Source organism: Polypterus senegalus, chromosome 5 (assembly GCF_016835505.1).
Source record: "Polypterus senegalus isolate Bchr_013 chromosome 5, ASM1683550v1, whole genome shotgun sequence".
Classification (NCBI taxonomy): domain Eukaryota; kingdom Metazoa; phylum Chordata; class Cladistia; order Polypteriformes; family Polypteridae; genus Polypterus; species Polypterus senegalus.
Window position 1 is genome coordinate 203,826,265 of NC_053158.1, and position 17,633 is coordinate 203,843,897.

General features: G+C 43.3%; 1 protein-coding gene across 1 annotated transcript in view; it reads left to right on the forward strand.

Annotated features, from left to right (window-relative positions):
* Positions 1-17,633, forward strand: part of LOC120529941 (dynein heavy chain 5, axonemal-like) — a 370,325-nt gene that overhangs the window by 306,316 nt on the left and 46,376 nt on the right. Inside the window, exons 60-62 of the mRNA XM_039754150.1 lie at positions 6,510-6,680; positions 12,347-12,725; positions 15,368-15,639. Of these exons, the coding sequence (XP_039610084.1) occupies positions 6,510-6,680; positions 12,347-12,725; positions 15,368-15,639 (822 nt within the window). The remainder of the gene's footprint in view (positions 1-6,509; positions 6,681-12,346; positions 12,726-15,367; positions 15,640-17,633) is intronic.

Below are 17,633 nucleotides of genomic sequence, written 5' to 3' on the forward strand. Positions count from 1 at the left end.
ACCACCTTAAATACCTTTGACCACTCATGACTGGACACTCCTGTCTATGAAGTTCAAGGCGTAACGTGCTCATCCAGCCAAGTCATCAGCATTGAGCAGTGACAGGCATTCAAATCAGCACAATGACAAGGGGACCCACATTTGTGCACAGCCAGTTTTTCACATTTGATTTAATTTCATACAACTAAATACTGCGTCACTAAAAATCTTTGTTCAGAAAACACCGCAGTACTCAGATGTTCCTAGGAAATGAAAGACATACCACTGTTATCTTTATTGTTGAAAGGAGAGTCCATTATTCTGCAGGCTGAGAGGGGGTCACAAACTTTTTCATATGACTGTATGTATATATTAGAGATGCTTCTAAGAGGAACACTTTTCTAATCCATCTTCAGGGTCAAATTCCATACGTGTACTTCATTGAAATTATTCCATAGTCCGCCTTCATCGCCTGACAAGGGTTGTCAGTGTAATCCCATCCTAAAACGGGTAGAGCCAATTAGTCACTGGGCTGGGAACAACTTGTCGCTTATGACTCCTTCGTGTCTGGAGAGCCTGCCGTCGTTTCTTAGTCGAGTCTTTAGTTCAGTTTGCTACAGTAGGCTGAGTCGAAACATTACGGGAAGTGTTTGGTTGTGAAACACGCAGCAACATTTGATTACCGGTTTATCTGTATCGCCATCAATGCCATGAGGGGAAGAGATCATGGTGCTCTTTTTTAGTTAGCGTATATACTCGCGGATAAGTTCTCCCGCGGATAAGTCGTGAGTTGGTTTTATCGTATAATTTCCTGTATTTTCTAACGTCGGTTGTATAAGTTGAATGCGGAAAACTCACGCTATCAGTCCAAGAGATTACAACATGCTAACGTATCAGCGTGCGCTCCTAACACCTCTCTCTGTCCTTCTCTCTCTATTGTGCCTACGTGACCACACGGTGATACCCGCACTGTTCCGAAGCGACGTTTCTACTGATTTCTGCTTTTGGTATCTCTCACACCCTAATACACCTTTATCATAAGAGCATCCCTTATCTGCGATGGAGCGTTCGATCAGAAGAGAATATGAAGCTGGTTTTAAATTAAACATCGTTGAAATGGCGAAAGAAATTGGTAACAAAATTCAATGCATCTGAGAAACTGATGAGAGATTGGAGGAGGCAAGAAGATGTAAAAAAAAATAAAAATTAAGTGTCGTATTTTTGAACGGGTGTATATGTCAGGGTCTGATTTCATAATCGATTTTTTGGGGTTCAAGACCCAACTTATACGTGAGTACGTACGGTAGATTATATCGTTATATGTTGATAAAGTCATGAATTTCCCCTTGTGATTAATAAAGTATCTATCATATAGTGCCTTTCTATCTATCTATCTATCTATCTATCTATCTATCTATCTATCTATCTATCTATCTATCTATCTATCTTATATAGTGCCTTTCATATTCTATCTATCTATTATATAGTGCCTTTCATCTATCTATCTATCTATCTATCTATCTATCTATCTATCTATTATATAGTGCCTTTCATCCATCTATCTATCTATCGATCTATCTATCTATCTATTATATAGTGCCTTTCATCTATCTATCTATCTATTATATAGTGCCTTTCATCTATCTATCTATCTATCTATCTATCTATCTATTATATAGTGCCTTTCTATCTATCTATCTATGTCTGTGAGTTATATTTAGCTGAATACTGTAATGAGAATATCCGGTGTATGTTAACATTATTTTTATTAAATTCCTGTCCACGTTTACAGTCCACACATACCGGTAACAGGGCTTGATGTGACCGTCCCTGCGTGGGGTTGGTCAGCTCTATAGGCCCCGCCCACACCTAAGACCTCCTCTGTAGTAAATCATAACTAATTTTAAAGAGGCAGTACGTAACTAATGAATAATAAAAACAATAAAGTGAAATTAGACAGAAACAAGAAACAAGAAAAATACCAGAAATGCAGAAAATGAATCCCCTGGCTGTCACATAACACTCCCCTGGTACATCGTCCATGGCTGGCATGTTGCCTTCTACCACACTGTATAGTGTGTGCCTGTGTGCCCGTATGCAAAGGCTTTTTGTTGCCCGCAGTCCTCCCAGCAGCTTTCCACACCTTATGGCGGGCTGCTGATTTTCTAGTCCTTAATTGATGCCATTTGTCAAGCCAGTTGAAATCTCCAAGTGGCTGTGCGATGATAAATGACAGTTGTGCCCTTGTCCTTGCTGCGTGCTAAACTCATTTATTCTTTGGTAAATCACCAGAAACTTGATGTGTCAATTAGCATACTGGAGAAATTTGATTTTCTTGCTAGTTTGTTAATGGGAAATATTGCATGAGATCGAGTCTCCAGAATGGGATTTATACGACGGCGACTGTCTGAGGTGCGGCTCGATGAATGGGCGTCGCGGTGCTTCATCCCGGGCTCAAGTGTGTTTTTCTTTTTGTTTAGTCTTCTTCTTGTTGTTTGCAGATATTCTTTTGTATTTTGTGTTATCGATTGTGATTTGGTTTGCACTCTTTTTTGTGTTTTATGTATTTAATGCTGTGTTGCTTTGTCTGTTCAGATGTTTCACTTGCTCTGAGCCAGCAGGTGGCACTGGTGTGTAGACTGTAATACTCAAAAAAAAAAAAAAACACGGGGACCCCCAAGGTCCAAATATTGGGTTTTGAAGTTGAGCAACAATGAAAAATGTGGTCCTGATCAGTCAAAGTGTGTAGGATTGAATAAGGAACTTACTGACGGATATAAGACTATGGGGCTCTGCCCCCTGCTCACTGCGCTCGCCAACCCCACGAGTGGGCACTACACGCCAGTCACTTCACGGCTCTGCCACTCACGTATGGGGAAGCAGATGTACAATTTAAACAGATTGTTATTTTCATGTGAATTGTTACATATGCATTATAGAACGAACTATTTGACATTACAGCAAGTAAATAACCATAGTAACAATTAATAAAATGTAATAAGTTGAAAGTAAATTATGTTTCGTGTTGCGTGAGAGTTATTCGTTATGTTATACATCATTCAGTTTGGCTTTGAAGTTAACAAGTAAATACTTTCACTTACACTTAAACTTACACTTTTACTGTAAAATTTCAGTAAAAACAATTTTTTGAATTAACTTTTCATTAATAACGCATTGAATTTAGATTCCGTGATTGGAGTTACATGGTGACAACACAACGTATACCTACCCGTGAGTGAATATCGTTTCTTTCTCTCTAATAAATAAACCAACTTTTTCAAAAGTTTGTCTCTGTTGATTTGTTGTCTTTGCCAAAGTTATTCTCACGGGAAACTGCAAACATTTTAATACAAATGGCATATCAAGATCTCCTTTGGTGTCTCGTATTATTTGCAGAATATATACGTTACCTTTCTTGTCGCCTGTCAAAGTTTCCATCACTTCCCCGTGATCATAAATACACTCCTGACTGAACTGGGTTTTCTTTGAAATTAAACTTGTTGTTGCTTTAACTGTTGCAGGACCACAGATTCTCATAGCGTGTGCTCCATTATTGTGTAAATCTACGTGTTGTGCATTGAATGATGCAAAGGCGAAAAGACTTTGTTTTCTGCTCTTTGCCTTTTATTTCTCACCTCACTTTGTCCCGCTATTGTTTCAGTCACACCTGGTCCCGGATATTCATTTCCTTTTGTCTGCGTCAAAGCGATCTTTACTATCGTTTTTTTTTTTTTGATACCGTAGCGACTGATGTAATAAAGTGTCACAAAAGTTTTACTTGAACAATCGCCGACTTCGTAACCCCAAACACAACTTTCTAGCACCTTCTCCAACCCCTCATCCCCCGGGTGTCGAGCAGCATGAATCAATACCCCGCTATCAGCCCTCCATCAATCGGACCGAACAGTCACTTAAAACCAAAAAGGCTTCAACCTGGCTGAGACACTACAATGCTTTTGAATTTTCCTGCTTTCATATTCTTTACCTTTCTCTGCGTGTGTATCGCGCCATCGTGTGTTTGAGCCTTTCGAATTCCACTGCTTTCATAATCTCTTATCTGCCTTTTTTTTCTCTCCAACACTTTTGGGTCTCTTTTCTCCGCGCTGCTCTTTCTTCTTTCAGCCCGGAAGTAAATCTCAGTCACATGGTTGGAAGAAATAAAGTGCTTCCAGGCTGATGAAGAAAAGAAGTTTTTACCTGACCCAGAAGTGATAGGAAGTCTCATGGACTGAGGGACAGAAACACTTCCGGGTCATGGACTATAAAAGGATTATGGGAAACCCCAGAAGATAGAGCTGAGTTGGGAGGCAGGGTGGCTAAGCGTCTGGGAGTGGAGGATTGTTTATTTGATTATTGGTTTGATTTATATGAGAATTGTGGAGAAGAGCGTGCTTTGTGCACTTTATTATTATAATAAGTAATTATTGGACTTTTTTTAATCTGGAGTCCGATGTGGTGTCTGAGGGTTCAAGGGAGTGAGAGAGCCCTTATTCTGTCACAATATAGATATCATCCTCTTTAATAAAACCCCTGTGTGCATCCAGGTGTCCGTGTGTGTCTTCTGGTGAAGTGCGCATGCGCGGGGCCGCACGTGTTCAATCTCTCAGAGAGAGAGAGAGACGCACATCACACACACACACGAGACACACACACGAGAGAGACACACAGACATACGCACACACACAGGTGCGCATGTGCATTGTTGCAATGTTACTTTTCTTGGTGGTTTATTAAATTACGGATTTTTTTTCAAATGTTCATTTTTTTCCCTGTGTTTAAAACTCATTAAAAAAAAGAGTTTTTAGCGAGCAGTTCGTAGGACTGTAGCGCGAACTCTTGCAGTGTTAATTTTCTCTGTTGTTCAAGGTTTTAACATTTAGTTTACTATTACGCTGTGCATTCTATGGTATCATTAACTATATTTGTGCTTAAAAACTTATATATTTCCATACAGCTCGTACGGTCTGGAACGGATTAATTGTATTTACATACAATCTTATGGGGAAATTATTTCGGTTCACGACCAAATCAAGTTTTGGAACAAATTATGGTCGTGCACCGAGGTTCCACTGTATTACTGTCAGACAAAATTACAGTCATTTCACAGAAATACAAACCAGTATTACTGAGAGAGAAAATGAAAGGCAGCACTCAATACAGTGACGTATATTACAGCCACATACACGGTCCCTTGCCATTTAATATCGACCGTTCCTACTAATGTTTATGTGCTACTGTTCTAGCGCCCGTTATTGTAACGGGCTTAATGTCTAGTATATACAGTATATAAAGGTCTGAATCACAATCTGATTATTTGGATGGTAACGCTTGTGACTGGTTGGCCAGCTGGCAAACATCCACCCTGTCCTCTCAGTTGCGAGACGCAGATCATCGATGTGTGGTACAGTACCTGCCAAATAATACAAAGAGTACACGATCGCTCTTATTGGGGCCCGTCAGGTGCGCACCTTTGCTTCGCCTTATGGGGATTGAACCTCGGTCATCAGCACCCTTGGTGGAAGCCTCTGACTTTGTGCCACGGCGGCTGGTTCGCTTATCTGAGGGTGACAGAGTTACGAGGTTAGTGGTAAGTGAGGTGAGAAGATGTGGTGCACAACCTAAATGTAAAATGCTGCCGTGGGATTGGAGCTGATCGTCATCCAGGGTCAGTTAAGGCAAGGATAGGGAGCCAGCTGTTTTCCTCTAGGGGGCGCTAGCTGCCTGGTTGGAATGAGTTCTTTTGTAATTGTGGCGTCTTAAGTAACCTGAAACTATATGGATATAATATTAACAGGTGATACCCCACCCTTAGTGATACGGTGGTACGAAATCACTTAGGAGAAATAACTTTGCTTTCTTTAATGACGGTTTACGCAGCATTGCAGATGAAGGAAGCCATAGCAAGACTTTTCACCGAAGCGGGCGCCCGATGTGTAGATTTTTGTTGCTGCACTGGAAGGATTTTCAGGATCGGATGATGTTATCTCCCATCCGTCCGTCTGCTCCAAAGGTGTGCCGGGTGATGTTCCAAGGCTTTATACTCTTTCTTCACATGCAGACCCTTACTTAGGTGAATCATGCCATTCCAAACAAGGAAAATAAGATCCAACGTCATGCTGACTGTGACACACAGAAACAGAACACGTTGCCCATTTTCGTAGTTGTTCCTGTCTTGTCTTCTAATGCTTGCCTAGCAGATCTAAATGATGAGCCCCTGTGTGCTAAATCTGGCCTTTAGCTGTACATGTCAGTGGATTTATAAAATGTTTTTTGTACAGAACGCAGTGACATATTAAACTTATGTACTTATTACACCAGCTGAGCTCGAGTTATGGAAGGGGGCTTCACCGAGGCCAGGTTGTTGGACTGCCCGTGACTCGCTTGTTGGCAGATCTCATCATTTACTATTCACCTCTTCTTCTTCTTCACCTCCTGTTCCTCCTGTTTATGTGAAGTCTACCACCTAAACTCCTGTCCCACAATCCATTTCCTGGCTGACATTTTGATTGTTGTGTCACGTATATCTCTAGGAACTGGAAGCAGACAGAGTGAAACTTCTGGAAGAAGTAACCTTAAACAAAAGGAAGATGCAGGAGCTGGAAGACAACCTCTTGTATCGCCTCACGAGCACCCAGGGCTCGTTAGTAGAGGACGATTCGCTGATTGAAGTTCTGCGCATCACGAAATCCACGGCTGAAGAGGTGAGGAGACTGCTGGGCTGGCTGGGAGGTGTCGGGCTCTTTGTATTTGACTGCCGTTATGTTTCGCCCAGGGTTACATCCCTGATTTCCGCTTATTTTGTATTTATTTAATCGTATTGTTTTTCAGACACTGCTTTGTGCGTTATGATGTTATTTTCCTAGTTCTATAAGATTCATGAATAATTTACTAGATGACAAAGCATAATCTATGGGAGTAGAATTGTATTGATATATTCTTGCCATTTCTAATAGTTTTGACTAAACATTAGTCTTCAGTTAGTGGCCAGCCTTGCCATGTGTAAGGTGTAGAGGGCATAAGGTTTTAAACCGTGCCAACCGGCCTACAGGCCTTTTGAGTGTGTGAAGTAAACTACTCCAAGAAAACGGTGCTTATTTGAGTACTGTACCGTACGTTTAAGGCGTACAGAAGAAGAAATCAAGTATAGAAAGAAGTAAAGAACTTTGAGGTACCGAAGTTTCTCAAGAAAAGCCAAGTTTAGAGAAGATACATTTTTCCTTTTTTTTTCTTTTATTCTTGTGTGGATTATTTGCTATTAAATTTCACTAAATATTATTAAAACAAACTTTTGGACTGAGAGATTTGTTTCGGCACGCGTTTTACCCGTGCTTGATCTTGCCTTACACTTTGGCAGCTACAGTTATGATCAGTTTTGATTTTCTCATTTTATGTGGTAATTCCTACATGGATTTACGTGATCTTTACATCCATGTAGGGGTTAAATGATTTCAGTGGTAGGTTTTGAATTGGAAGTAAGCTGATAAAGTTATATGTACTGTATATATACACTCACCTAAAGGATTATTAGGAACACCTGTTCAATTTCTCATGAATGCAATTATCTAATCAACCAATCACATGGCAGTTGCTTCAATGCATTTAGGGGTGTGGTCCTGGTCAAGACAATCTCCTGAACTCCAAACTGAATGTCAGAATGGCAAAGAAAGGTGATTTAAGCAATTTTGAGCGTGGCATGGTTGTTGGTGCCAGACGGGCCGGTCTGAGTATTTCACAATCTGCTCAGTTACTGGGATTTTCACGCACAACCATTTCTAGGGTTTACAAAGAATGGTGTGAAAAGGGAAAAACATCCAGTATGCGGCAGTCCTGTGGGCGAAAATGCCTTGTTGATGCTAGAGGTCAGAGGAGAATGAATGGGCCGACTGATTCAAGCTGATAGAAGAGCAACTTTGACTGAAATAACCACTCGTTACAACCGAGGTATGCAGCAAAGCATTTGTGAAGCCACAACACGCACAACCTTGAGGCGGATGGGCTACAACAGCAGAAGACCCCACCGGGTACCACTCATCTCCACTACAAATAGGAAAAAGAGGCTACAATTTGCACGAGCTCACCAAAATTGGACAGTTGAAGACTGGAAAAATGTTGCCTGGTCTGATGAGTCTCGATTTCTGTTGAGACATTCAAATGGTAGAGTAAACAGAATGAGAACATGGATCCATCATGCCTTGTTACCACTGTGCAGGCTGGTGGTGATGGTGGTGGTGTAATGGTGTGGGGGATGTTTTCTTGGCACACTTTAGGTCCCTTAGTGCCAATTGGGCATCGTTTAAATGCCACGGCTACCTGAGCATTGTTTCTGACCATGTCCATCCCTTCATGACCACCATGTACCCATCCTCTGATGGCTACTTCCAGCAGGATAATGCACCATGTCACAAAGCTCGAATCATTTCAAATTGGTTTCTTGAACGTGACAATGAGTTCACTGTACTAAAATGGCCCCCACAGTCACCAGATCTCAACCCAATAGAGCATCTTTGGGATGTGGTGGAACAGGAGCTTCGTGCCCTGGATGTGCATCCCACAAATCTCCATCAACTGCAAGATGCTATCCTATAAATATGGGCCAACATTTCTAAAGAATGCTTTCAGCACCTTGTTGAATCAATGCCACGTAGAATTAAGGCAGTTCTGAAAGGTCAAACACCGGATTAGTATGGTGGTCCTAATAATCCTTTAGGTGAGTGTATATATATTTTTTAACGTGTTACTGTGACGCCATCTTTATTTTCAATTGGACCGCTGGCATTATCCGTTCCCATAGTAACCCATCCAGAAACCCTCAGGGAGCACGATGCTTCTAAAATCAGAGGCATTGCTGGGTTATCCAATTTTGGGGATGAAATCTTTAAAACCTTTCGTGAGTTTCTGAAAGATCCTTTACAATTGACACCAGGTCAGGTCAGGTCAGATTGGGGAAGCGTGCACTGGTACAGCGTGTTGCCACAACCACCACACAACAAAACCGCTCGGGATTCCAGTTGGGACAGGCAGACATTGGGTTCAGTCCCAACCTCCGGAAATGACCCTCTATCTGCCACAGCCAGGTGTTACGTGGGCGTCCCCTTGGTCCGGTCGCTGATGCATATCACCTGGCCATTATCATCTTTGTTAGATAGATATGAAAGGCACAATAGGATAGATAGATAGATAGATAGATAGATAGATAGATAGATAGATAGATATGAAAGGCACTATATGATAGATAGATAGATAGATAGTGTAATATGGCGCTAGATAGATAGATAGATAGATGGATAGATAGATAGATAGATAGATGGATAGTGTAATATGGCGCTATATAGCACCCGACCCGGCACAGACTGACGCAGAGGCATGTACAAAATAAACATGATTTTTATTTTCTCTTCAGCCGTGGAGTACGTCTTCCCCAAGTCCCACAGCCCAACACAGTCCCAAAGCAAAACAAACCCACCACACAGTTCCTTTCTCATTTTACCACCTCTCCTCCTCAAGCTTAGTCCTCCTCCTCCTGACTCTGTCCCCCGAGTGGTGGTGGCTGGCCCCTTTATAGCCCACTGAAGACTTGTCCAGCCGGGGTGTTGATTCCATGCAGCACCCCCTGGTGGCCACCCCAGCTCCCAACCAGACTGTGGAGGACTCCATCTCCCATGGAGCCATGCGGGAGGTTGGGGAATTACCATCAGCCAGGGAGGCTGCCACCAAGCGTCCCAGGGGAGGTATTGAGCTGTCCATGGTTGCTCCCCCTGAACATATGCAGCAGGGGTGTCCCAGCCGGGCATGGGACCTAGCCGCCCATCACAATAGATAGATAGATAGATAGATTTAAAAGGCACTATATGATAGATAGATAGATAGATAGATAGATACTTTATTAATCCCAAGGGGAAATTCACAAACTCCAGCAGTAGCATACTGATAAGAACAATATTAAATTAAAGAGTGATTAAAATGAAGGTATAACAGACAATAACTTTGTGTAATGTTAACGTTTTCCCCCCGGGTGGAATTGAAGAGTTGCATAGTGTGGGGTCTCCTCAGTCTGTCAGTGGAGCAGGACGGTGACCGCAGTCTGTGACTGAAGCTGCTCCTCTGTCTGGAGATGATCCTGTTCAGTGGATTCTCCATGATTGACAGGAGTCTGCTCAGTGCCCGTTGCTCTGCCACGGATGTCAAACTGTCCAGCTCCGTGCCTACAATAGAGCCTGCCTTCCTCACCAGTATGTCCAGGCGTCTATGAGTCGGTATAGTTGTTAACTATGATTTTGGTTGGTTATTATTTTGGGTATTGACTTTGGTTCATTTTATTCTGCTGTTTATTAGGGATTTAGTTATCTGCCCAGTCTCCTGTGTGTGGAGCCCAAGTAGGCAGGGCCACCTGATTATGTAGCTGTCTGCACCCAGCAGTGTTCTCACAGCTGCTTCCATTTTGTCGGTTCAAGGTTTCTTTATTTGCCATTTGTGCATAAAACCAACAGTCAAAGCACATTGGAATTCTTGTGCAGAGCTCTTTCAGAGTCATCATAGTAAACACTTTAAAAAAAAATAATAAATAATATGAATTATACCAACACTATACAAAAAAGGTGTTAATATCTACACAACAAATAGTTATATTGCAGAAATTGCACAGTTAAAATATTTCCCATTTATCACTCATCATTTTACATGCCAAGTGAAGTGAGGTAGTGTGAGGTTATTTCACGTATTCAATAATTTTGTTTTGCCATCAGTCTAACTGTGGCGGAGAAGAAGCTCTTGAAAAACCTTGTTGTGTGAGTGATGATGCTCTCCGCTCTGCTGTGTCTCAGGTTGTACGTACAGTTTTTGTGTCTGAGCAGAGAGTGAGCTGGATGGAGTGAGTCTCTGATAATTCCCTCTGCTCGTTTCCGACACCGATGTGCGTACATCGAGTCCGTAGAAGGAAGTTTTGTCCCTATGATCCTCTCCGCAGTCTTTATGGCTCTTTGCAAAGCCTTCCTCTCTGCCTGTGTGGTGTTCCCATACCAGACACTGATGCCTGTGGTGAGAATGCTGTCCGTCAGTCCTCTGTAGGCCTGGGTGACAGGGCGATGGTTCAGGCCGGCTTTCCTGAGCAGCCTAATGAAATAAAGCCTTTGCTGTGGTGTTAAGAGTCCAGCTCAGGTCGGATGTAACCTGAAGTCCCAGGACTCTCTCCACCTCAGTCCCTTTGATGATAAGAGGCTGTAGAGGGGGAGAATTCTTCCTAAAGTCCAGTATCAGTTCTATGGTGGGCGGCACGGTGGCGCAGTGGGTAGCGCTGCTGCCTCGCAGTAAGGTTCGCTTTCCGGGTCCTCCCTGCATGGAGTTTGCATGTTCTCCCCGTGTCTGTGTGGGTTTCCTCCAAGGACATGTAGGTTAGGTGCATTGGCGATTCTAAATTTCCCTGGTATGTGCCCTGTGGTGTGTTGGCGCCCTGCCTGGGGTTTGTTTCCTGCCTTGCGCCCTGTGTTAGCTGGGATTGGCTCCGGCAGACCCCCGTGACCCTATAGTTAGGATATAGCGGGTTGGATAATGGATGGATGGATAGTCCTTTGGTGTTGTCGTACCACCCAAACCAGTTCTAACAGGTTCTACAACAGCGTGTACCCCTCAGCTGTCCGAACGCTCAAGTCTGTGCTGCCCATCCACCCAAAAAACTCTGCTCCTTGCAGTTTATGTACATGCATAGCTGTTATTATGTGTGTACTTATTCATTTACAGCACCCTCCATCATTTATGGGACACACAGACCCATCTTCTCCTTGATGTCCCCCTCTGCTCCACAGTTTCAAATTATAAATCAAACAATTCAGACATGGTGATTAAAGTGCACACGGCAGACTTTCATTTGACTGCATTGGCAGACATTTTGGTCACAATGACACTTATTTTTCTGTGCCGTCCCCCCATTTCAGGGCACCATACAGTGTGGGACACAGCAATGGCAGGTCTATTAAAGCCGTTGTCATATTTAAGATTTTGTCACTTATCCCTCACACGCAGTGACCGCTTGAACTCTGCCATTCATAGACGTCACCAGGTGCTAAGGGTCTCTCTGGTGATGCTCTGCCAGGCCTCGGCTTATTTCGGGGGGCTTCTCCCCTTAAGTTTTCTCCTCAGCATATGGAAGGCCTGCTCAATTGGATTTAAATTGGACAACTAAAGCTTTAGACAGCTGAAGCTTCTTCATATTCATTGCCTGCTTAGTTTAAGACGTTCTCTGGATTTATTATAAAGCACTAAAACGCACGCGGCCTAAGAAGCACAGCGTGAGTCCTTTATAACCAGCCGTGCTCTTCTGCCTGGCGGTCTGAGCCGACTCCATTCTTCCTAACGTATGACTTGTGCTTTGCAGGTCAGTGAGAAGTTAAATGTAGCTGCAGAGACAGAAATCAAGATCAACAGCGCCAGAGAAGAGTACCGTCCCGTAGCAACCCGAGGCAGCATTCTCTACTTCCTGATTGTGGAAATGAGCTTGGTGAACGTGATGTACCAGACGTCTCTCAGACAGTTCCTAGGCTTGTTTGACATCTCCATGGAAAAATCTGTGAAGTCCCAGATCACCTCCAAGAGGATCGCTAACATCATCGAGTACCTGACGTACGAAGTGTTCAAGTACACGGCCCGGGGGCTTTACGAAGATCACAAGTTTCTCTTCACGCTGCTGATGGCCTTGAAAATAGACCTGCAAGCAAAGAAGATTTCCCACGATGAGTTTCAGACGCTAATCAAAGGTGAGTTCTTCTTTCCTCAGACTTTTACTTCAAATCCGCTCGTAGCCCTTCATGAAGCCAGCAAGCATCGGCCGTCTAGCCATGTCGATTCCAGTCGTTGCTCTGTTTGATGACCGTGTCAATAATTTTGAGCAGAAGAAATGAATGACTTGAGTTTTGAGTAGTCCGTGAGAACACAGAGGGAATGGACCTTTTAAGAAGGTGAATAACCACAAATTCTTCTCAGGTTCTCTGGATATCATGATCCTGCCAATCAATAAAGCTCAAAAAATCCAAAAAACCAAAAGCCAGGCCTGCTACCAACTCCACAGGTCTGCGTCAATCGACTAATCGTCCTCACTGTAGGCAGCCTGACCCCAAACTCATTAGGCAGGCTTACGGCATGCACAGGCCTGCAGAAGTTTCGATTTTTACACATTAGGTTAGAGGAGAACTTGGTTTAAAGCAGGTGAATACTGTGTGTGTGTGTGTGGATCAAATTAAATGGCCGGGACATTCAAGACAGACAGAAGTCTAGCCAATGAACAAGCAGGATTCAAAATGGCAGACGTTCTGATCAAGTTTTTCATTGTCAATGTGAAGTGGTCGAGTCAGAGTCCAGATCTCAAACCAAGGAAGAATCTGTGGCTCAAAAGTCCAAATGAAATCCGTCATGAGTTAATGTTGTAAAGCAAATAAAATGTCAAAAAGTTGGGCGCCACTCCCACAATCTAGAATCTTCTTCATCTTCCACGAATCACAATGGTACATGAACTTTCGGTTTTTCTAGATAGCACAGGGAGCTGCCTTCTTTTTGTTCCCCTGGATCAGAAGTTCAGCCTGCGTTCTCTCGACAAAGCCATACTGTTCATGGCAGCACGTCATTACTTACATTAAAAAGAACCAAGGAAAGCGACCAGAGCTGCAGCCCGTCATCCTCGCCGCCTCTCCCTGTTCGCCTAATGCAGTCGGAGCTTTCACATCAACACAAAGCCATTTAAGACTGTGGCTTCCTTCCCTCACTTGTCCTGATTCTTTCATTCATGCTCAAGTACAGCTTTGAAACAACTCTGAAAATTGGCAGAGAACGCCGACCCGATACTTCACAGCTGCTTTATTCCAAATGATAACCCGTTAAGGCTCAGAGGCTGCAGGGAAGGTTATGAGAAGGTTGAAAGAACTTTGTGCGTCTAACACAATGGGGGCCCTTGAAGCAGACGTTTTAGAGCCTCGTGCAGGGAGCTCAGGCGAGGATTACGGCAAAGAGAGGAATCGACAAAATGCAACGACCTTCACTGTGCACGTGAAGTAGGATGTGCGTCAAATCGACAAATAAAAGGCACATTCTGCTCGTACAACGAAAAAAAAGGAGGAGCAACACAAGCTAAAATATGAAATAGGCGTACGTGAATTAGAATACGATAGAGAATGAAATTATCTATCTTGTATAGTGCCTTCTATCTATCTATCTATCTATCTATCTATCTATCTATCTATCTATCTATCTATCATATAGTGTCCTTCACTCTATCTATCTATCTATCTATCTATCTATCTATCTATCTATCATATAGTGCCTTTCACTCTATCTATCTATCTATCTATCTATCTATCTATCTATCTATCTATCTATCTATCTATCTATCTATCTATCTATTATATAGTGCCTTTCTTATCTATCTATCTATCTATCTATCTATCTATCTATCTATCTATCTATCTATCTATCATATAGTGTCCTTTCACTCTATCTATCTATCTATCTATCTATCTATCTATCTATCTATCTATCATATAGTGTCCTTCACTCTATCTATCTATCTATCTATCTCTCTATCTATCTATCTATCTATCTATCTATCTATCTATCTATCTATCTATCTATCTATCTATCATATAGTGTCCTTCACTCTATCTATCTATCTATCTATCTATCTATCTATCTATCTATCTATCTATCTATCTATCTATCTATCTATCTATCTATCTATCATATAGTGTCCTTCACTCTATCTATCTATCTATCTATCTATCTATCTATCTATCTATCTATCTATCTATCTATCTATTATATAGTGCCTTTCACTCTATCTATCTATCTATCTATCTATCTATCTATCTATCTATCTATCTATCTATCTATCTATCTATCTATCTATCTATCATATAGTGCCTTATCTATCTATCTATCTATCTATCTATCTATCTATCTATCTATCAATATATGCTGTGCTTAGTTAATAATTAATCCATGACAGTGATTTAACGTGGAGTTTGCTTGTTCTCTCGATGTCCATGTGGGTTTTCTCCAATGACATGCATGTTACTTGGAATTTCCTTTGCTAAATTGGCCCCTGATGTGAGTGTGTGTGTGTGTGTGTTAACCCTGTGATGGGCTGGTGCTCTGTCCAAAGATTATTCCAGCTTTGTCCGATGCTTGCCAGGTTGGGCTCCAGCTTCCCCACCAGCTTGCTCTGGATACGATGATTTGGACGTTACTGTAGATGGATGTTGTTATTTTCAGCTGGCGTACCTGATAACCGTTTGTATCATCAATGGTGGTTTCAGCTTTGTGCCCAGCACTGCCAGGGTAGGCGCCAGCTCAGCAGCTTCAGTCTAAGATGTGTGGTTGCCATTCTCACCTTTTCCTCTTTCATTTATAGGAGGTGCATCTCTGGACCTCAACTCTGTTGAGCCCAAGCCCAAGAAGTGGATTTTGGACATGACGTGGCTCAATCTGGTGCAGCTCTCTCATATTTATCCCTTCACTCAGCTCCTCTCCAATGTGGCCAAGAATGATAAAGGATGGAAGCAGTGGTTTGATGAAGAGGCCCCAGAAGAAGCCACCATTCCCGACGGCTATGACAATCAGCTTGATACTTTCCGGAAGTTGCTGCTCATTCGCAGTTGGAGTCCAGACAGAACAATTGCACAGGTACGTGCACGGGGGTCTGCTGGAGCCAATCCCAGCCAACACAGGGCGCAAGGCAGGAAACAAACCCTGGGCAGGGTGCCAGCCCACTGCAGGGCGCACACACACATACACCAGGGACAATTTAGAATCGCCAATCCACCTAACCTGCATGTCTTTGGCTGTGGGAGGAGACCCAGGCAGACACGGGGAGAACATGCAGACTCCACACAGGGAGGACCTGTGAAGTAAACCCAGGTCTCCTAACTGCAAGGTAGCAGCGCTACCCACTGCGCCACCGTGCCGCCCTTCTCCTGTATCATAGTAGTTAAAGGTAATTGGCAGTTTTGAAAGTTCTTAATAATACTGTCTGGTCTGAGGAGAGAAGAATTAAACTTTGTGGCCAGAACACCAAGCACTGCGTCCAGTCATCAAGTGTCTAATGCCATCTCTTTGGTAAGGAATGGTGCTGGCACAGAGTTTTTTTTTACGGTGACTGGAGTGCCAATCCTGCCACAAACCCCCAGGTTTTCCTTACGAGTTGAAGGACAGATTAACGTCATACCCAGGTTGAAGCAATTGCAGGTTAAGGTCCATACTCGAGGGCACAACAGAGTCGAGTCACTTCTGGCGTTTACGGGATTCAAACTTTCAGCCTTCTGATTGCCAACACAGATCCCCAACCTCAGGGCCACTACATGGGACAGGGGAGCTGGTCAGAACTAAGGTAAGGGTCAATGCAAGCAAATACAGAGAAGTCCTTGAAGAAATCCTGACGCAGAGTGCAAGCCACCTTAGACTGGTGTGACGTTTCATCATTCAGTACTACGAAGACTTGAAGCAGACGGCCAAGACGGCAACGGAGGGGCTTCATTCTGGACAAGTCTCGGCCCAAACTTAAACTCCATAGGACGTGTGTGGAGGGAGACGCGTGAAGACCACCGATGCTTCCCATTCCGTCTAACTGAGCTTTAGAAGATCTGCGAGGAAGAATGGCACCAGTCCTGGGTGCAGTTTGGGTCTCCAGGCTACAAAAAGGACATAACAGCACAAGAGAAGGTCCAGAGAAGAGCATTGAGGCTGATTCAGGGCTACAGGGGATGAGTTGTGAGGAAAAATTAAAAGAGCTGAGCCTGTTAACCATTTAATGTCAGTAAATATAAAGTACTAGCCAACCCGCGGCGTACCATACGCCACATAATCAGGCCGGTTTTTTATTGATTCTTAAGCACAGGGAGAAAATTAACATTTGAAAAATCGGTAATGTCATAAATCAGCAAGAAAAGCAACATTGTAACAATGCACGGAACGAACCAACACACAATCGCCCGTGACTGAAAACTGGCGGACCGCCGTCGCTCATGTGCCCGCCTCCAGCTCGTCACTCGAGTCGTTGTCGCCTTTGCACAGTCCAGATGCACCTGTGACTCACGCAGACTTTCCGTGTTCCTGCAGGAGCATCTAAGACGACGCATGTTTGTTGCTGATGCGAATTGCTGTATGTAGCGTGTAAAACAGTTTGCTATGGTGCACGTGTGCAAGCGTCGTAACGAAAACTCGGTTTTAAAGACTGCGCACTTCATTGTGTTTTAACCTCAGTTGTAAAGGATTGTTTTAAGGATCCCATGGGATGCCCCTCGCAAACCGTTTTACACGCTGCATATGGCGATTCACTTCCGCGAGAAACACGCCTCTATGAACAGTCAACGTGGCTCAGAGGTGCCAGGAGTTGGTGGGCGTGGCTCCTTCCTGCGTGCGCCATAGGTATCTTACTTGTCAGTGGCACAGTGAATCCATGCTCCTTCCGGCGTGCTTTCCATGGGTGTCTTGCCTTAGTGGATTATATATATAGATTATACATGGAAGTACAAATGTGAGGTTTGAATACACAATGGGCGGTCTGAAAATTGAGGGTATCTCTTATTAGAAGAATTTTAGGAGTCATAGAGGACTCTTCGCTATCAACTGCCAGGCAGTGTTCAGAAGCCATTAAGAAGGCTAACAGAATGTCAGGTTAT